We start from the raw sequence: 19,765 nt of genomic DNA on the forward strand, positions 1-19,765 counted from the left end.
AAGACCATCTGTAGATAGTTTCTGTTCATGCACTCTTCTCCCAATTTCTTCTTTCTGTAATATTTTCTTTTCATGTAAATATTTTCAGATTTGTAAATAATTTTTTTTATTTGAAGTCTTTATCTTACTCTATGTTATGTTTGTTAAGAATCTACCTATCTCTTTTGTATTGTAATTTTTTGTTTAATCTTTTATGTATGTATAATAGATCTATGGTTGTGTTTTCTTTTTCTAGATGTGTATTTTTATATTTATTTATTTTTCTAGACCTCTCTTTATCTCTTTACTAGGGTATAGCCCGTGCCTCCGTCACGGAATTATTTTGAAATACTTAACGCGATTAAATATATATAATCGTTAAACATGAAAAAATGAGGTCGGGATCTATTTCAGAGGAAGAACTAAAATATGATACGTCTTAGAATTGAAGTAAATCTTTAAATAAGATAAAGAAGATGAATTTTGTTGTTTCTCTTTTCCGTAGACATAATGTTGTGTAAATTAAAATTTAACAGGTTATAAACAGATTTAAATAACATATGTCACCTTATTCAACTAATCCAATTAAAATCCTTATCTTCTAACCATTTTTCGTTCTTTTATTTTCGATTACAGAGAGTTAAAAGGCTAATCAAACTAATTATCCTTATATTGTTCCAACTTCGTCGGATGTTTTCGATAAAATCTTCAACTCATCAGCTTGAATCAATACGCTTTGACGGCATTACTCAACAGGTACAACATAAGGTGAATTTTAATCTGCATCAAAAACTTCTTGAAGTTGAGGAACAACGGCAAGATTATAAGAACCAAAACTCACACCTAAAGTAGTATAAAAATAATCCCAAATAAGATTGCTGGTTCTAATTAGAGCTCGAACGTCGTTAATTACAAACTTAGCATGATTTACTCTCATGTATCCCGAATACAGATTTCCTGTTCTTGCTAGAACCATGTAGTATTTGATCTCTATTTTTTCACTACAGCTTTTGTCTTTGTACTTGACAGATTCACAGCAATTGTTGGTGTAATGAAAAGACGTTAGATACATGTACATGTCTGTGCTGTTTATAAGATGTGTCCGTTTTGCCACAATTAACTTCACTTTTGCTTGCTCATAGAAGACGACCTGAAATTAAAATTTATCATACCATACATTATTTTTCTTCATTTGTAAACTATTTCAATTGCGTTGAATCAAAACGTTAATCACATTATTATTCAAATTAAAATGATAGCTTGAACACCTTCACAAAATAAACTCCTTACGGTTTGAAGTACGGATGCTATTTTGAAGTCCTAATTGTGGCAATAAATATATAGCTGTAATGATGTATGGACAACGTTTATCTAGATTCATTGAACATGTTATCTAGATAATTTGCTCTCCGTACCACTAAATCACATTTTCATGATTTTTTTCTTTCATGGTTTTACACCATGACAAAATGCTTCTTCCAAGCAAATATTATTATTGTGACTAAGAATGGTTCCATCTTTCATCTAAATATAGAAAAAAAATATGTGAAATAGTATAATAGGTAGTTTTGAATTTTTTTTAATTAAGAAAATCGGAATTCATAATTGAGAACATCTTCTAGGTCTGTCTTGTTTGACAACTTTAGCTTTATGAAAAGTTCTTATGCAAGTAATCCAGAAGTTCCTTTCAACAACAAAAAAAATAAATAAACCAGAAGCTAAAGAGGAATATAATGAGTTGAGTCATGAACATCACAAGATGGGGTTAGTGTAATATTCCAAGAGGAGAACAACTCAGCTTAGAGATTTCTATTGTAGAGGATGTACGATATACACTTTCCTTTAACAACAACCCACTACAAGCTTTCTTCTAAATGGCCGGTTCTTGACCAATAGATCAGCTTCAACAATTTGGATATCAACCGAGGATTGTAATGAAGCTCATCAGCTCCAGTAAAGGGTCTTCCACGGAAACAATTAAAAAATCTCTGATGAACTCTTTGTAGACGTCACCGAGGCTCTGAGTTGTTAGTACATGCGAGCCATCATTTGCTTGCTTCTTGAAGTTTAAATCGTATTTCCCATTCTTCATTAGAAATGCAGCTGCAATATCCATTCCTATTTTAATTTGTATCATTTTTTGTGTTATCAGGTAAAAGCTAAAAGAGAATTACATTTTTAAATGAAACCGAAAAAAAAAATACTGGAGGTTCTACCTTGGCAGTGTATCCAACATTTTCAATTGCACCAATGAGTAAAACCAATCTCTAAAAATCTTTCAGAATAACGTCATGTAGTTTTTGCACAAAGGGAAACTTTCCACGAATGCTACCATAAGGATTATGCAGTCCTGCAGGACACTTCTCACGTGCAACCAACATACTATCGAGCTTCAAATCACGATCAACCGAAAACTACAACTTTTACTCAACACATGCTACCAGATGCAAAATAGGAACGTTAGAGGAGAGGGGTTACTATTCTACAATGCAGAGAGGTCTGCTGCTCTTCTTGAACTTGGCCTTCTAGTTGAAGAACTTTCTTCTCAGACATTACCAAGCTCTCCCTTTGGTCCTTTCCTATTCCATGAAAGCATTTAAGCATAAGCTCTAAAGAAGTAGATCAAGTGCAAACATCAAAATACATTCACTGAGTGAGAAAAGAAATATACCATCTCTGTCTTCAGTGAATCCACAAGTAAACGACTCTCTTTATCCACCTTCTGAAAATTAAACGGGCAGAAAATAAGTTTCTTTAAATTGGTTTTTCACAAAGTCGGCCTATGATGAGACATGAAAATGTCCCATCTGAATCTCTTAACTCGGGTTAGTTAGTCCAGTTCGAGCGGTTACTCTGATGATTTGGTTGATTTTCTTTCTCAGGTCTCATTTACGGAGTTCGATGCGAAACATCGTGATAAAGACATACTTGAGGGGCATTTTGGTCATTTTAATGACAAGGGTATTTTGGTCAACATTGGTGCTCAAATTAAAGTAGAGTCCAAGACGTGCCCGTGGGTGAAAACGAAAACCGAATCGGAGTCCGGACGAGAAAACAAGACAAGGTCAAAGTTTGGGTCAAAAGCAAATCTTTCAGCAACACGTGGCGAGTTCAGGAACAGAAGATGTGAATTTCGGTACACATGCGGTACAATTGTGGGACAGGAGGGTCACAATCGGGACTTAGCTTAGCCTTTGCTATGGTGTAACACGGGACAAGCTATTAACGTAAGCCGGTAGGATTTGGCAGACAAGGCAATGGCATAAGGAATCAGACGGCTGTCCCTGCTTAATTAAAAGTACGTTGACCAAGTAATCCCTAGTGTAGAGAATCCCCTAAGATCTCGACCAGCCTGTCCTATGTGATGCAATCACACGTGGGTGTTATCTTTTTGGTAAAACAGAGAAGATATATAGCCAATTAACTTTTGGCATCTCACAACCAATTCCAATTAATTAACTTTTGGCAACTCCTACCCCTAAAAGGAATGAGGCAGCTGGAGTTTTCGTTCAACATTAAAAAGTGGAAACAGAGTAGAGACAGGATCGTGGGGGGTGAGTTGGAAAGGATCATATAGATTGAATCTTCTTCTATTATCGGAATCATTAGAAAACAAAGAGAAATTTGGTTCTTTCAAAATCAAAGAAGGTAAGAGATAAGATTCATTTGATATTAAGAAGAATTCTTTGAGAAGGAAAAAGGATGCCATTAGAGCTGGATTATGGAAAGATTTCTTCAACTAAACAGAGAAGATATCTTGGTTGTTTGATACAATGGAGAGAGGATACATAGAAGATAATCTAGAGAGAGAAAGCCGAAGATGGAAAGATTTCGGCTGGATATATAAGAGAGAGAGAGCAACCATTTGAGGATCATCTCGGTTTGGGGTCGAAAAAAATCACCATCTCGACTGGAGAGTTTTCCTCTGGTAGCTCAACCAAAACCGACTATATTAGAGAGAGAGAGAGTGATGTAAAGAGCTCTCGGCTGGGGATGAAGAAATGGAGTTAGAGAGAGAGACAACCGAGAGTACCATCCATTGATCATCATCATCATCATCTATTTTTCTTCTTCTTCTTCTTCTGTTTGTAATCCTTTTTAGTGAGAGAAAAGATTATCAAGATAGAAAGAGAGAGTTAGATAGAAAGAGTTGAGAGAGAAAGAGAGTTACTGTAGAGAGAGAGAGAAAAACAGAACCAAGAGATTCAGTTTTAATAAATCACTATCTTCATCTTGTTTTGATTCTTTTCTTTTTGTTTTCTGTTTACTTTGTGAGAGAGAGATAGAATACTCAAAGAGAAAGAGAGAAAACAGCAAGAGAAAGATAGTTGGAGAAGATGAGAAAATAGGAGAGAAAATAATTTTCTCTTAGGGAAAATATTTTCGGGAAGACGAGAAAATCGTTTTCCCAGAGGGTGCGTTTGGCAGAACAGTGGAAAATCAGAAGGAAATCACTTCCCTAAGGCTCTGTTTGGCTGGAAAATCAGTAAGAAATTCAATTTTTTCTATTTTCTCCCATATTTTATATAGTTAACCTTTAAATCTCTCAAAATGATTAACTAATCTTTTATCTAGGGTTTAGATGAAGTCGTAATAATCATTTTCTCGACAATTTATTAAAGTTTTTACCATTTTAACGATAAAATCTTCCGGGTTTTTAGACCATTCATGGACTAAAAACCTGAGTTATATAAAGAACTATCTAATCGGACCAAAATTAATTTGTCGTTAGAATTGTTAGGAAGACGGATTCAGAAAACCCTAGGCTCTCCCCCATTTGAGTTCCTTGTATCATTTGTAATTATTTTCTTTCCGTAATTTTATTTATTTTATTTTATTACCAAAACCTCATCAAAACCAAAAACCAAGTTACTTCCAAGTCTTAGAATAGGTTTCACCTAGTCTCTGAGGAACGAACCGGTCTTACCGGAATTTATTACAACTTGACACCCGTGCACTTGCGGGTGTAGACCTATTTAGGGTAACCTTTTTAGGCCCATCAAGTTTTTGGCGCCGCTGCCGGGGACTATGTTTTAAATTTGTTCTAATCTTGGAAAGTTTTTATTTTTGGCCACTTTGACTTGCTTCTCTATTTTTGGTGTGTAGGGCATTAAGGAGCGAAAGAGAAGACGCAAACAAGGAGGAGGAGTCGAAAAGAAGAAATTTACAGTTTTATTATTATTATTTTTTTTTTTTTTTTTTTTTTTTTTTAATTTTTGGTGAGAGAGAGACTTTAGACTTTCTAGTTTTTATTTTTGGATTAAAGTTTTGACCCTAATTTAAAGGGCTTTATTGTAATCAAAACCAAAGAAGCCTCGGGTTCGAACACTTGAGGGAAGAGTGGCCCGGGTCGTCCTCAAAGGTCATCGCCCGTCTTGAACGGGAGGTAATTCCTTGATCACCCACGAATCCCCTGTAAGTGGGTACTTTTGTGCTTGTTTTCCTATATGATCTTCATAGTGATTCCTTGATTTTGAAAAAAAAAAAAAAAAAAAAAAAAAAACAATATTTTTAGAAAAAGAAAAAAAATGGTTCCCTCGTTACCAAAAACTCTAGCAGTTGACCCGTTGGAAGCATTGTTGGCCCATTTTAACTTAGATTTTGACGAGGAGAGCAGTATCAATGAGGTGAATGCTTTATTGGATTCAACCCCATTACTGGATACTGCAAAGTGGGAAGCTAAAGCGGAACTCCTCATAATCTCAGAGCCAATTATACTGTCACCTTCAGAGGCACCTCAACTATCATCGGAAGAGGGTTCCAGTCAGTCTAACCTAGAGTCGTCTCCATTTATAGGGGAACCAATAGGGCGGTCTATGACAGACCAAAAGAGTATATGTTCATCTGACCTTGAGAGTCCTCTAGATGTTAATGCATATGGTCCCTCGAGAGTAAGTCTAGACGTTTTTGCAGTTCCTCACCCACTTTTTCATTTTTACATAGACCCTTTTTACCAGGTCTATACTATTTCGGGTGTAGTACCAAACTTAACGACCTTAATGTCGTCTAAGTTTGGGGATTGCCTTTCTTTTCTGATAGTCTCACATGCATTATCAGTAATTTACAAAAATGTGAGACTATCGTTCACTGAAAACTTTGTGTTTTGGGTGGACCCACAGATATATCGATTATTGGTTTACAGTTAGTTACACTTCTGTAATCCAGTAGGTATAATTCTTCTATTTTTTCGAATCATCTGTTTCGTCTGGCTGAAGACGTTAAACTTAGCGCTTTCTGGGAGGCAACCCATGCATAGGACTTCTAAATCTGGTAACATCTTTCCTTACATCCTATTATTTTTGCATAGTCTTCAAAACATTGAGGACAATGTTCGATTTAAGTTTGGGGATAGGGGAATGAATTTTTTGCTAAGTCCTTATTTCAAAAATTCAAAAGGGTTCAAAATTTTTAAATTTTTGGATTGAAAATGTGAGTCTAGTTGTTTTTGCTTGTTAATAGTTAGAGAGTCTAGTTTGTCAGACTATCTGTTTGCTAAAGGTTTTTCCACGAATTTCGAGTCTTGAAGTTGTTTGTGCACTAGCCATGCGAGTGTTAGATAGGCGAAGAGTTGACTTTTCTGAGAAAACTTAATCGATCATTAGTGAAGACTTAACCAATGTGAGATTCTGAGCCTTTCTTGTTGTTTTGAGTGATCTCTTCTGAGCTAATTCTGAGTAGAGTGAAGAGCTACTCAACCTCGCAACATTCATTAGAGCTCAGTTGATCTCTTGAGTTCGAATTTTACAACCACTAGGGATGTCATCAGGAAGTAAACCTTTCTCTTGTAGTCTGGAAACTTGAAAACAGTGTCAACTAGAGGAAGATAGGGACTCTACCATTATTTAGAACCCTGAGAATAAGGCATGAAGCAAAGTAGAGAGAATTATACCCAAGGAAAGTGTCAAGAAAGTTCTTTGTGTATTTGAGTTTGCAAAAAAAAAGTACTATGAAAAAAAAAAAAAAAAAAAAAAAAAAAAGAGAAAAAAAAAAAATAAAAAAAAAATAAAAGAGAAAAAGGAAAAGTGTTTGTTTAGTAGTGTGTGAGTATTTATCCCTTGAAGTAGTTCTTGAAGATTTGAAGACGTCGAGTTCTCAGGAGTCCTAGTTCATCATTATAGTCTATTGACCTCTAGGAAGCATTGTTAGATAGTTGATCAGGTGAGAAGAGTTGGTTAGCTTCCCCATTCCGTGTTAGTGGTTGTTTCCTTCTTTGAGATCAGTCGTCCACAAAAATTTTAGTCCGTCTTTTTCATGTGTTGAGTTTTCCTTCAAATTCATACTCGCACATTGAGTGAACCATTTCTGAGCGATTTGAATTTTTGAGTGTATGACCGTGAGGCAGTAGTCGAGGCGAAATGTATCGAGACGGTAATCGAGGTCTTGTCTTTTCAGAACCGAAATGATACTCATATTGGCTGGTTACGTGCACTTCGGGTCTTGATTACTAGTGAAGGGATTTTTAGCGTTTGTGTGGTTTGGTCGACTTGGATTTCATTTCTATTAACTTTTAAAAATCTACAGGATAAACATTTTTAGTCCATGTCATATATAGACCCTTTTGCATTTTTGATCTGTGAATTTTGTGGGTATATTCACTGCAAACCCTCACGAGACAAAACTCGTCCTCTTGGGTAACCTAGAGGTTTAACGGCTTGTTGCACGAGCTAAGTGCAATCGTGATTCCCTACGAAAGTGGTGAACTGGGCTTAGTTTTATTTTTCTGTTTTGCTCGAGGACTAGCAAAATCTAAGTTTGGGGATGTTTTGATGAGACATGAAAATGTCCCATCTGAATCTCTTAACTCGGGTTAGTTAGTCCAGTTCGAGCGGTTACTCTGATGATTTGGTTGATTTTCTTTCTCAGGTCTCATTTACGGAGTTCGATGCGAAACATCGTGATAAAGACATACTTGAGGGGCATTTTGGTCATTTTAATGACAAGGGTATTTTGGTCAACATTGGTGCTCAAATTAAAGTAGAGTCCAAGACGTGCCCGTGGGTGAAAACGAAAACCGAATCGGAGTCCGGACGAGAAAACAAGACAAGGTCAAAGTTTGGGTCAAAAGCAAATCTTTCAGCAACACGTGGCGAGTTCAGGAACAGAAGATGTGAATTTCGGTACACATGCGGTACAATTGTGGGACAGGAGGGTCACAATCGGGACTTAGCTTAGCCTTTGCTATGGTGTAACACGGGACAAGCTATTAACGTAAGCCGGTAGGATTTGGCAGACAAGGCAATGGCATAAGGAATCAGACGGCTGTCCCTGCTTAATTAAAAGTACGTTGACCAAGTAATCCCTAGTGTAGAGAATCCCCTAAGATCTCGACCAGCCTGTCCTATGTGATGCAATCACACGTGGGTGTTATCTTTTTGGTAAAACAGAGAAGATATATAGCCAATTAACTTTTGGCATCTCACAACCAATTCCAATTAATTAACTTTTGGCAACTCCTACCCCTAAAAGGAATGAGGCAGCTGGAGTTTTCGTTCAACATTAAAAAGTGGAAACAGAGTAGAGACAGGATCGTGGGGGGTGAGTTGGAAAGGATCATATAGATTGAATCTTCTTCTATTATCGGAATCATTAGAAAACAAAGAGAAATTTGGTTCTTTCAAAATCAAAGAAGGTAAGAGATAAGATTCATTTGATATTAAGAAGAATTCTTTGAGAAGGAAAAAGGATGCCATTAGAGCTGGATTATGGAAAGATTTCTTCAACTAAACAGAGAAGATATCTTGGTTGTTTGATACAATGGAGAGAGGATACATAGAAGATAATCTAGAGAGAGAAAGCCGAAGATGGAAAGATTTCGGCTGGATATATAAGAGAGAGAGAGCAACCATTTGAGGATCATCTCGGTTTGGGGTCGAAAAAAATCACCATCTCGACTGGAGAGTTTTCCTCTGGTAGCTCAACCAAAACCGACTATATTAGAGAGAGAGAGAGTGATGTAAAGAGCTCTCGGCTGGGGATGAAGAAATGGAGTTAGAGAGAGAGACAACCGAGAGTACCATCCATTGATCATCATCATCATCATCTATTTTTCTTCTTCTTCTTCTTCTGTTTGTAATCCTTTTTAGTGAGAGAAAAGATTATCAAGATAGAAAGAGAGAGTTAGATAGAAAGAGTTGAGAGAGAAAGAGAGTTACTGTAGAGAGAGAGAGAAAAACAGAACCAAGAGATTCAGTTTTAATAAATCACTATCTTCATCTTGTTTTGATTCTTTTCTTTTTGTTTTCTGTTTACTTTGTGAGAGAGAGATAGAATACTCAAAGAGAAAGAGAGAAAACAGCAAGAGAAAGATAGTTGGAGAAGATGAGAAAATAGGAGAGAAAATAATTTTCTCTTAGGGAAAATATTTTCGGGAAGACGAGAAAATCGTTTTCCCAGAGGGTGCGTTTGGCAGAACAGTGGAAAATCAGAAGGAAATCACTTCCCTAAGGCTCTGTTTGGCTGGAAAATCAGTAAGAAATTCAATTTTTTCTATTTTCTCCCATATTTTATATAGTTAACCTTTAAATCTCTCAAAATGATTAACTAATCTTTTATCTAGGGTTTAGATGAAGTCGTAATAATCATTTTCTCGACAATTTATTAAAGTTTTTACCATTTTAACGATAAAATCTTCCGGGTTTTTAGACCATTCATGGACTAAAAACCTGAGTTATATAAAGAACTATCTAATCGGACCAAAATTAATTTGTCGTTAGAATTGTTAGGAAGACGGATTCAGAAAACCCTAGGCTCTCCCCCATTTGAGTTCCTTGTATCATTTGTAATTATTTTCTTTCCGTAATTTTATTTATTTTATTTTATTACCAAAACCTCATCAAAACCAAAAACCAAGTTACTTCCAAGTCTTAGAATAGGTTTCACCTAGTCTCTGAGGAACGAACCGGTCTTACCGGAATTTATTACAACTTGACACCCGTGCACTTGCGGGTGTAGACCTATTTAGGGTAACCTTTTTAGGCCCATCAAGTTTTTGGCGCCGCTGCCGGGGACTATGTTTTAAATTTGTTCTAATCTTGGAAAGTTTTTATTTTTGGCCACTTTGACTTGCTTCTCTATTTTTGGTGTGTAGGGCATTAAGGAGCGAAAGAGAAGACGCAAACAAGGAGGAGGAGTCGAAAAGAAGAAATTTACAGTTTTATTATTATTATTTTTTTTTTTTTTTTTTTTTTTTTTTAATTTTTGGTGAGAGAGAGACTTTAGACTTTCTAGTTTTTATTTTTGGATTAAAGTTTTGACCCTAATTTAAAGGGCTTTATTGTAATCAAAACCAAAGAAGCCTCGGGTTCGAACACTTGAGGGAAGAGTGGCCCGGGTCGTCCTCAAAGGTCATCGCCCGTCTTGAACGGGAGGTAATTCCTTGATCACCCACGAATCCCCTGTAAGTGGGTACTTTTGTGCTTGTTTTCCTATATGATCTTCATAGTGATTCCTTGATTTTGAAAAAAAAAAAAAAAAAAAAAAAAAAACAATATTTTTAGAAAAAGAAAAAAAATGGTTCCCTCGTTACCAAAAACTCTAGCAGTTGACCCGTTGGAAGCATTGTTGGCCCATTTTAACTTAGATTTTGACGAGGAGAGCAGTATCAATGAGGTGAATGCTTTATTGGATTCAACCCCATTACTGGATACTGCAAAGTGGGAAGCTAAAGCGGAACTCCTCATAATCTCAGAGCCAATTATACTGTCACCTTCAGAGGCACCTCAACTATCATCGGAAGAGGGTTCCAGTCAGTCTAACCTAGAGTCGTCTCCATTTATAGGGGAACCAATAGGGCGGTCTATGACAGACCAAAAGAGTATATGTTCATCTGACCTTGAGAGTCCTCTAGATGTTAATGCATATGGTCCCTCGAGAGTAAGTCTAGACGTTTTTGCAGTTCCTCACCCACTTTTTCATTTTTACATAGACCCTTTTTACCAGGTCTATACTATTTCGGGTGTAGTACCAAACTTAACGACCTTAATGTCGTCTAAGTTTGGGGATTGCCTTTCTTTTCTGATAGTCTCACATGCATTATCAGTAATTTACAAAAATGTGAGACTATCGTTCACTGAAAACTTTGTGTTTTGGGTGGACCCACAGATATATCGATTATTGGTTTACAGTTAGTTACACTTCTGTAATCCAGTAGGTATAATTCTTCTATTTTTTCGAATCATCTGTTTCGTCTGGCTGAAGACGTTAAACTTAGCGCTTTCTGGGAGGCAACCCATGCATAGGACTTCTAAATCTGGTAACATCTTTCCTTACATCCTATTATTTTTGCATAGTCTTCAAAACATTGAGGACAATGTTCGATTTAAGTTTGGGGATAGGGGAATGAATTTTTTGCTAAGTCCTTATTTCAAAAATTCAAAAGGGTTCAAAATTTTTAAATTTTTGGATTGAAAATGTGAGTCTAGTTGTTTTTGCTTGTTAATAGTTAGAGAGTCTAGTTTGTCAGACTATCTGTTTGCTAAAGGTTTTTCCACGAATTTCGAGTCTTGAAGTTGTTTGTGCACTAGCCATGCGAGTGTTAGATAGGCGAAGAGTTGACTTTTCTGAGAAAACTTAATCGATCATTAGTGAAGACTTAACCAATGTGAGATTCTGAGCCTTTCTTGTTGTTTTGAGTGATCTCTTCTGAGCTAATTCTGAGTAGAGTGAAGAGCTACTCAACCTCGCAACATTCATTAGAGCTCAGTTGATCTCTTGAGTTCGAATTTTACAACCACTAGGGATGTCATCAGGAAGTAAACCTTTCTCTTGTAGTCTGGAAACTTGAAAACAGTGTCAACTAGAGGAAGATAGGGACTCTACCATTATTTAGAACCCTGAGAATAAGGCATGAAGCAAAGTAGAGAGAATTATACCCAAGGAAAGTGTCAAGAAAGTTCTTTGTGTATTTGAGTTTGCAAAAAAAAAGTACTATGAAAAAAAAAAAAAAAAAAAAAAAAAAAGAGAAAAAAAAAAAATAAAAAAAAAATAAAAGAGAAAAAGGAAAAGTGTTTGTTTAGTAGTGTGTGAGTATTTATCCCTTGAAGTAGTTCTTGAAGATTTGAAGACGTCGAGTTCTCAGGAGTCCTAGTTCATCATTATAGTCTATTGACCTCTAGGAAGCATTGTTAGATAGTTGATCAGGTGAGAAGAGTTGGTTAGCTTCCCCATTCCGTGTTAGTGGTTGTTTCCTTCTTTGAGATCAGTCGTCCACAAAAATTTTAGTCCGTCTTTTTCATGTGTTGAGTTTTCCTTCAAATTCATACTCGCACATTGAGTGAACCATTTCTGAGCGATTTGAATTTTTGAGTGTATGACCGTGAGGCAGTAGTCGAGGCGAAATGTATCGAGACGGTAATCGAGGTCTTGTCTTTTCAGAACCGAAATGATACTCATATTGGCTGGTTACGTGCACTTCGGGTCTTGATTACTAGTGAAGGGATTTTTAGCGTTTGTGTGGTTTGGTCGACTTGGATTTCATTTCTATTAACTTTTAAAAATCTACAGGATAAACATTTTTAGTCCATGTCATATATAGACCCTTTTGCATTTTTGATCTGTGAATTTTGTGGGTATATTCACTGCAAACCCTCACGAGACAAAACTCGTCCTCTTGGGTAACCTAGAGGTTTAACGGCTTGTTGCACGAGCTAAGTGCAATCGTGATTCCCTACGAAAGTGGTGAACTGGGCTTAGTTTTATTTTTCTGTTTTGCTCGAGGACTAGCAAAATCTAAGTTTGGGGATGTTTTGATGAGACATGAAAATGTCCCATCTGAATCTCTTAACTCGGGTTAGTTAGTCCAGTTCGAGCGGTTACTCTGATGATTTGGTTGATTTTCTTTCTCAGGTCTCATTTACGGAGTTCGATGCGAAACATCGTGATAAAGACATACTTGAGGGGCATTTTGGTCATTTTAATGACAAGGGTATTTTGGTCAACATTGGTGCTCAAATTAAAGTAGAGTCCAAGACGTGCCCGTGGGTGAAAACGAAAACCGAATCGGAGTCCGGACGAGAAAACAAGACAAGGTCAAAGTTTGGGTCAAAAGCAAATCTTTCAGCAACACGTGGCGAGTTCAGGAACAGAAGATGTGAATTTCGGTACACATGCGGTACAATTGTGGGACAGGAGGGTCACAATCGGGACTTAGCTTAGCCTTTGCTATGGTGTAACACGGGACAAGCTATTAACGTAAGCCGGTAGGATTTGGCAGACAAGGCAATGGCATAAGGAATCAGACGGCTGTCCCTGCTTAATTAAAAGTACGTTGACCAAGTAATCCCTAGTGTAGAGAATCCCCTAAGATCTCGACCAGCCTGTCCTATGTGATGCAATCACACGTGGGTGTTATCTTTTTGGTAAAACAGAGAAGATATATAGCCAATTAACTTTTGGCATCTCACAACCAATTCCAATTAATTAACTTTTGGCAACTCCTACCCCTAAAAGGAATGAGGCAGCTGGAGTTTTCGTTCAACATTAAAAAGTGGAAACAGAGTAGAGACAGGATCGTGGGGGGTGAGTTGGAAAGGATCATATAGATTGAATCTTCTTCTATTATCGGAATCATTAGAAAACAAAGAGAAATTTGGTTCTTTCAAAATCAAAGAAGGTAAGAGATAAGATTCATTTGATATTAAGAAGAATTCTTTGAGAAGGAAAAAGGATGCCATTAGAGCTGGATTATGGAAAGATTTCTTCAACTAAACAGAGAAGATATCTTGGTTGTTTGATACAATGGAGAGAGGATACATAGAAGATAATCTAGAGAGAGAAAGCCGAAGATGGAAAGATTTCGGCTGGATATATAAGAGAGAGAGAGCAACCATTTGAGGATCATCTCGGTTTGGGGTCGAAAAAAATCACCATCTCGACTGGAGAGTTTTCCTCTGGTAGCTCAACCAAAACCGACTATATTAGAGAGAGAGAGAGTGATGTAAAGAGCTCTCGGCTGGGGATGAAGAAATGGAGTTAGAGAGAGAGACAACCGAGAGTACCATCCATTGATCATCATCATCATCATCTATTTTTCTTCTTCTTCTTCTTCTGTTTGTAATCCTTTTTAGTGAGAGAAAAGATTATCAAGATAGAAAGAGAGAGTTAGATAGAAAGAGTTGAGAGAGAAAGAGAGTTACTGTAGAGAGAGAGAGAAAAACAGAACCAAGAGATTCAGTTTTAATAAATCACTATCTTCATCTTGTTTTGATTCTTTTCTTTTTGTTTTCTGTTTACTTTGTGAGAGAGAGATAGAATACTCAAAGAGAAAGAGAGAAAACAGCAAGAGAAAGATAGTTGGAGAAGATGAGAAAATAGGAGAGAAAATAATTTTCTCTTAGGGAAAATATTTTCGGGAAGACGAGAAAATCGTTTTCCCAGAGGGTGCGTTTGGCAGAACAGTGGAAAATCAGAAGGAAATCACTTCCCTAAGGCTCTGTTTGGCTGGAAAATCAGTAAGAAATTCAATTTTTTCTATTTTCTCCCATATTTTATATAGTTAACCTTTAAATCTCTCAAAATGATTAACTAATCTTTTATCTAGGGTTTAGATGAAGTCGTAATAATCATTTTCTCGACAATTTATTAAAGTTTTTACCATTTTAACGATAAAATCTTCCGGGTTTTTAGACCATTCATGGACTAAAAACCTGAGTTATATAAAGAACTATCTAATCGGACCAAAATTAATTTGTCGTTAGAATTGTTAGGAAGACGGATTCAGAAAACCCTAGGCTCTCCCCCATTTGAGTTCCTTGTATCATTTGTAATTATTTTCTTTCCGTAATTTTATTTATTTTATTTTATTACCAAAACCTCATCAAAACCAAAAACCAAGTTACTTCCAAGTCTTAGAATAGGTTTCACCTAGTCTCTGAGGAACGAACCGGTCTTACCGGAATTTATTACAACTTGACACCCGTGCACTTGCGGGTGTAGACCTATTTAGGGTAACCTTTTTAGGCCCATCAGCCTACACAACAAATAAAACTCCCTTTGGTTCTTTCCTATTCCTAAAAAACAGATTTTTCTCAAGACATGAAGTTTATTAATAAATTCTTCGTGCTCCCTTTCCTGCTTGTAGGTGTCAGATTGTTGCTTTAATTCCTCTTCAGCTTCTGTTCGAGCTTTGTGTATTGTAGATCTTAGATCTGATACAGCCTTTTCTCGTTCTTTCGTTCTTCGTTTCTGTTCTTCTTCCAACCGTTTCTCAAATTCAGATATAGTTGCCTTTTGGCCACAAAACAAACAGTTATTTATTTCTTACATCCTAGAAGAAAACAAACTTCATTCGAAGAATCAACGACAATAAAGCAATCAATAGTTCATAATCATATTGATAAATTAAATGTGGGTAAGTAAATCTCACATTTAATTTATGTTGAAGCTAATTAACATGGTTAGGATACCATGTCAACGTTTGATGGACCTAACACAATACTATTCAAGTATCCATTGAAGTGACTGCGAGTATCCGAGTACCAAATACGATCATGAAGCTGTTTACAACTTAAAATAAACTTCTAACGAGCATAAAGCTTGTAACAACAACTCGTCAAAGCAAAAGGTAGACACGTGTTGTTGAAGAGACAGTTGGAGAAAAGCTATGTGAAATGAAACATTAAATGTAACCATAAGGTGAGAAGCCTAAACTACAACAATTAAGAACTTTACCATGTCGTAAAGGAATCTCATACGCACAGTCGATTACCAAAATAAAAACGCATCTTTTTAGTTACTCTGACTACATTAGCATAACCATTGCGCAGTGCGATGTTTTAAAATAGTTTTTCGATTTGATTGTTGTTTTCGTTGAAAATACACAGTGTCGCTTTGAGGGGTACACCGATTTTGAGAAGAAAAATTACACAAAATTTATTTGAAAACAAAATATGACGTATTGTTTTGTAATTTGCTACAGTAGAATAGAGTTTTAGGTGTCTAAACAAACTAAATCATTAGTGTCTTTAGTGCCACATAAAATCCAACTCATAAACAAAACTTAACACATTAGTATGCCAAATAAAATATAATGCTTCGGCATTCTCCTTTTATATTTTGGCTATTGATACTTCTCTTAAACTTTAGACGAAAAATATCATTATGAACCATTTTTCACAATTATGCCCTAATTATAAAGTCTACACCTCACAACCGACATGCTGCAGCCTTGTTTCAGCCTTTTTTTTCACACAATTGTGCCCTAATTGACGTACACATTTGTGAGTGACTTCAACTGATATACCCAATGAATTCTATAAATCTAATTCAATCTCAGATGATGCTTCAAAGATATTACTCAAAAACAGGCCTACTTTATAGTTTATAGTACTTAATCACCAAAAATAAGATACCTAGAACAACCCTAAGTTTAGGTTTTCTAAACTCTAAAACACACAAGAACATATCTATCACTGACCAATAAAAACATTCAAAGGATTCATCTATAATCACCCACAAAATCATATCTGTCACTTATCTAACACCATCTATAAGTACATGAAAACACCATCTTTACGGCGCCAGTCTTTCCCTTGTCTAACAATAACAACAAGCATAACCTTTTACCTAAGATCAGGTTTTCCTTTCTTGACAGTAGCCATAACCATATCACCAACACAAGCTGAAGGTATTCTATTGAGACGACCTTTAATTTCTTTAACGAAAATGATGTAAAGATTCTTCGCACCAGTGTTATCGGCACAGTTCACAGTTGCTGTTCCTCCACGACCTATGATAAATGAAGCAGAAAATACAGACCTTTCTATGATTAATTCTATTAGACATTTCATCAAACACATACATGTATAGCAACATCAAACACATACACAAACACAAACAGAGGTAGATCACTCTATATCAAAATCATAACCTTCTAGAATTTATCAATAAGTTAATTGAAGAAAATAATTCAACTGAAAAACAAAACCTACCCTGTAGACTTAATATATAAATTTAACAATGAAGGCAAAAGATGAAGCAAAAAGTAATGATTTTTAGGAGTCATGAACAGAGAACCAATAAGTGAAAATCTAATATATCAACACAGCGATAGAAATGGATTCTTACCGGTGAGGAATTGATGTTTATGGTTGAAACCTTTAAAATGAGATGAATAATCTGTTGAAGCATCACCTGAATTCCCGAACCGAGGGAGAAGTGAGGGAGAAGTCGGGGTTTTATAGATTAAAAACACGAACCGAGAAGATATGTCTCTTGAGAACTGAGAAGATGTAACCCATCAGAAAGGTGTTATGATTTTGCTGAATCCAAGGGTTTATACGGATGCTGATGTGGGACGGACGGCTGGATTTATCCAGGGGTTTGTCCCAGTCAGCACCCATCAACCTATTTTATTATATAGATTGTTTAGTTTAGATCTTTGTAATATTTGTTCCTTTTCTAAACTTTCTCTAAGTTTATCTTCCCATTTTGTGATGACACTTAATTATTTTATATGTAGGTCAAAGGTAAATCATAATCTATACTCTTTGTTTTTGGGTTTTTTCAGATTTTTATTATAATTCTGATTTTTGGGAGTGTTTGTGCCCGAGTCCGGCCCGCCCGAAACCCGACAGAAAACTAACGGGCTGGTGCCCATGGCGGGCTTTGGACAGAGAATTTTCAAATCTGCCCGGCCCGAGCCCGAGCCCGCCCGCTAAGAGATGTAGACTATAGGTGCAGCTACCCGGAACGCCCGAACCCGAGATAGGGGTACCCACGGGTACCCGAGCCCGGCCCGTTTCCCACCCCTAGGCGCATGTTTGTCTGTAGTCTGTACGGTCTATAGACGGAGGCCCCAAAAGCAATTATGGCAGGCGCCAATAGACGCACCCTTTACTTAAAACCCCTTTTACAATTCACTTACTGCTATTTAGTTCTGCCCGTCCTATTACCTGGAGAGAGAAGAGAGGGAGAGAATGGGAGCAGTGACGACTGCAGTTATCGCCATTGCAGGACTGGCTCTGGGATGGATAACGATCGAGATCGCCTGCAAGCCGTGTCTGGAGAAAGGAAGGGAAGCTATTGATCGCTCCCTCGACCCTAATTACGATCCTGATGATGATGATACTTCTTCCTCCATCAGGGAGCCCCTCAATCCACCTGCTTCCTCCATCACAACCGACGCTGCTGCTGTTTCTTCTGTCGTATCCTCCACAGGAAAGATCGTCTGATCACTAACAATTTTGGGGTATAAGTATATGTTCACTCCAACAACTATTTTCTTCTTATGTTTACTTCTTTTGTTGTGATATTTTCTAATGTTCGTATAGATCTGATTCCTGTCGAGAGAAATACATAATTCAAGTAGTCTCTATGTGTAACTTGTAATTGGATTTGTAATTTGTTATTTTTGTCATTATCTAATCATCATTTCCTGCATTCTGTTGCCCACATGGCGTATATAAAATACATGAATCTGAGATTTAGAGGTTTCTCTGTGAGCCAAGGCTGTGAGAGAACAACTTGTACTACTTCAAATAAGGTTTATTTTGGTTCTCTCATGACTAATGTACTAAATTTCAATGTTCGCCAAGGGGATATAGGAAATAGGAATAGATCCTTAGCAAAATGAAGTTTGTTATGGTAATGGAAATGGTGTTTTAATGTTGGTGACTAGCTGTTGCAAGAATGTTGGTGATTTGGTGTTGCAAGAATGTTGGTGATTGTGGTATGATGATGGATATGTAGGGGGTGGAAGCAGGGGAAATAATCCAAGTTACAAGGGAATGGTTAAGTTGTTGTCAGCGGCAATGGGGTGAAAGCGGTAGTATGGTGAGGTAATCGCCAGTGGATGTGGTGATGGTGGTGGCAATATTGGTTGTCCGCTTGTCGAAATGATGGGCCAGCAGTGATATGATTTTGGTACCAAATAACAGTAAGTTTTTTTTTTTTGCTGACAGAATAACAGTAAGTTTATAAGCACTTAAATAGCTATCTTTTAGCTCATCTTTTGGCAACCGGAACGTGTAGTTCATATATTCTCAACAATGTTATATGCTATGCTTTAAAAAGCGTCGCCTAGGATTACAAGAAATCGGCTATGAGCCGATCAACTAGGGCATGAAGCCCTGAAACGCCTAGTTGGCTAGCCCGATCAACTCGAGATTTCTTAAGTTCTAGCGTTTTAGGAGTTTCCAAAACAAGCAACCAAACTCATTTGTTTCTCGCTATCATTTCTTTTTCATCTTTCTCTATACTGTAATGAATCAAATATGTCTATAATTGTTATGTGAGTTTGTGGACTGAGTTTGCTCTATGATGTCTTTAAATGCTTGAATTTTGGAATTTATGGACTAATTTGGCTCAACAATGGGCTAGTCTGGCTCTTTAATGTAAAATTTTGGATTATTCATGGACGAAATATGAGTTTGTGAACTAATTTGAGTTTTAATAAACTTAAGATTGTGTTAATTGTTGTTATATAGTATTATATATTAACTGATGAAATCCGACTAGTCTCGATGACATCCCGCCTGATAGCTAGGCCCTAGTTGGCCGACTAATCCCTATTTGCGATTTTCAAGCATAGGTTATATGAACATTTTAGGCTGTGGAAGCCATTTCAATTTAATATGGCAAAATGTACCATCTCCGAGTAATAAGCCTCATGTAAGGCTCAAAATATAGTCGATATTTTACCAACCTTAAAAAAGGTAACTGTGGAGGAGAGTCTCAAAATATAGTCGATATTTTACCAACCTTAAACAAGGTAACTGTGGAGGCACACCATCAACTCGGAAAGTGAGAAACCTATGGCAGCTGAGTCTCAAACCGTACGCCTGTCCTATCT

The 19,765-nt window shown here is 36.7% G+C and overlaps 2 protein-coding genes and 1 long non-coding RNA gene across 3 annotated transcripts in view; 2 read left to right on the top strand and 1 right to left on the bottom strand.

Annotated features, from left to right (window-relative positions):
* Nucleotides 1-6,980, top strand: part of LOC147544142 (uncharacterized) — a 100,824-nt gene extending 93,844 nt beyond the window's left edge. Inside the window, exon 2 of the mRNA XM_086636457.1 lies at nt 6,099-6,980. The gene's annotated coding sequence lies outside the window, so the exon portion shown is untranslated. The remainder of the gene's footprint in view (nt 1-6,098) is intronic.
* Nucleotides 2,197-17,222, bottom strand: LOC147544145 (uncharacterized). Its single transcript, XR_015223741.1, has 5 exons — nt 17,041-17,222; nt 14,945-15,201; nt 2,651-2,759; nt 2,458-2,558; nt 2,197-2,339 (listed from the first exon to the last, which is right to left on the bottom strand). It is a non-coding gene; the product is annotated as an uncharacterized LOC147544145 (long non-coding RNA).
* A 627-nt stretch (nt 17,223-17,849) lies between these two features.
* Nucleotides 17,850-18,354, top strand: LOC147544146 (outer envelope membrane protein 7). The gene has a single exon (XM_086636459.1). It carries the CDS (start codon nt 17,892-17,894, stop codon nt 18,144-18,146), a length of 255 nt encoding a protein of 84 aa, XP_086492585.1. The 5' UTR covers nt 17,850-17,891; the 3' UTR covers nt 18,147-18,354.
* Nucleotides 18,355-19,765: the final 1,411 nt, after the last annotated feature.

This window comes from Eschscholzia californica, unplaced genomic scaffold (genome assembly GCF_041429995.1).
Source record: "Eschscholzia californica isolate CP2 unplaced genomic scaffold, dmEscCali1.0.p SCAF_4, whole genome shotgun sequence".
Classification (NCBI taxonomy): Eukaryota; Viridiplantae; Streptophyta; class Magnoliopsida; order Ranunculales; family Papaveraceae; genus Eschscholzia; species Eschscholzia californica.

Excerpts from the sequence above, each read along its gene's own strand:
- LOC147544146 (XM_086636459.1), top strand. The coding sequence starts at position 17,892 with ATGGGAGCAGTGACGACTGCAGTTATCGCCATTGCAGGACTGGCTCTG.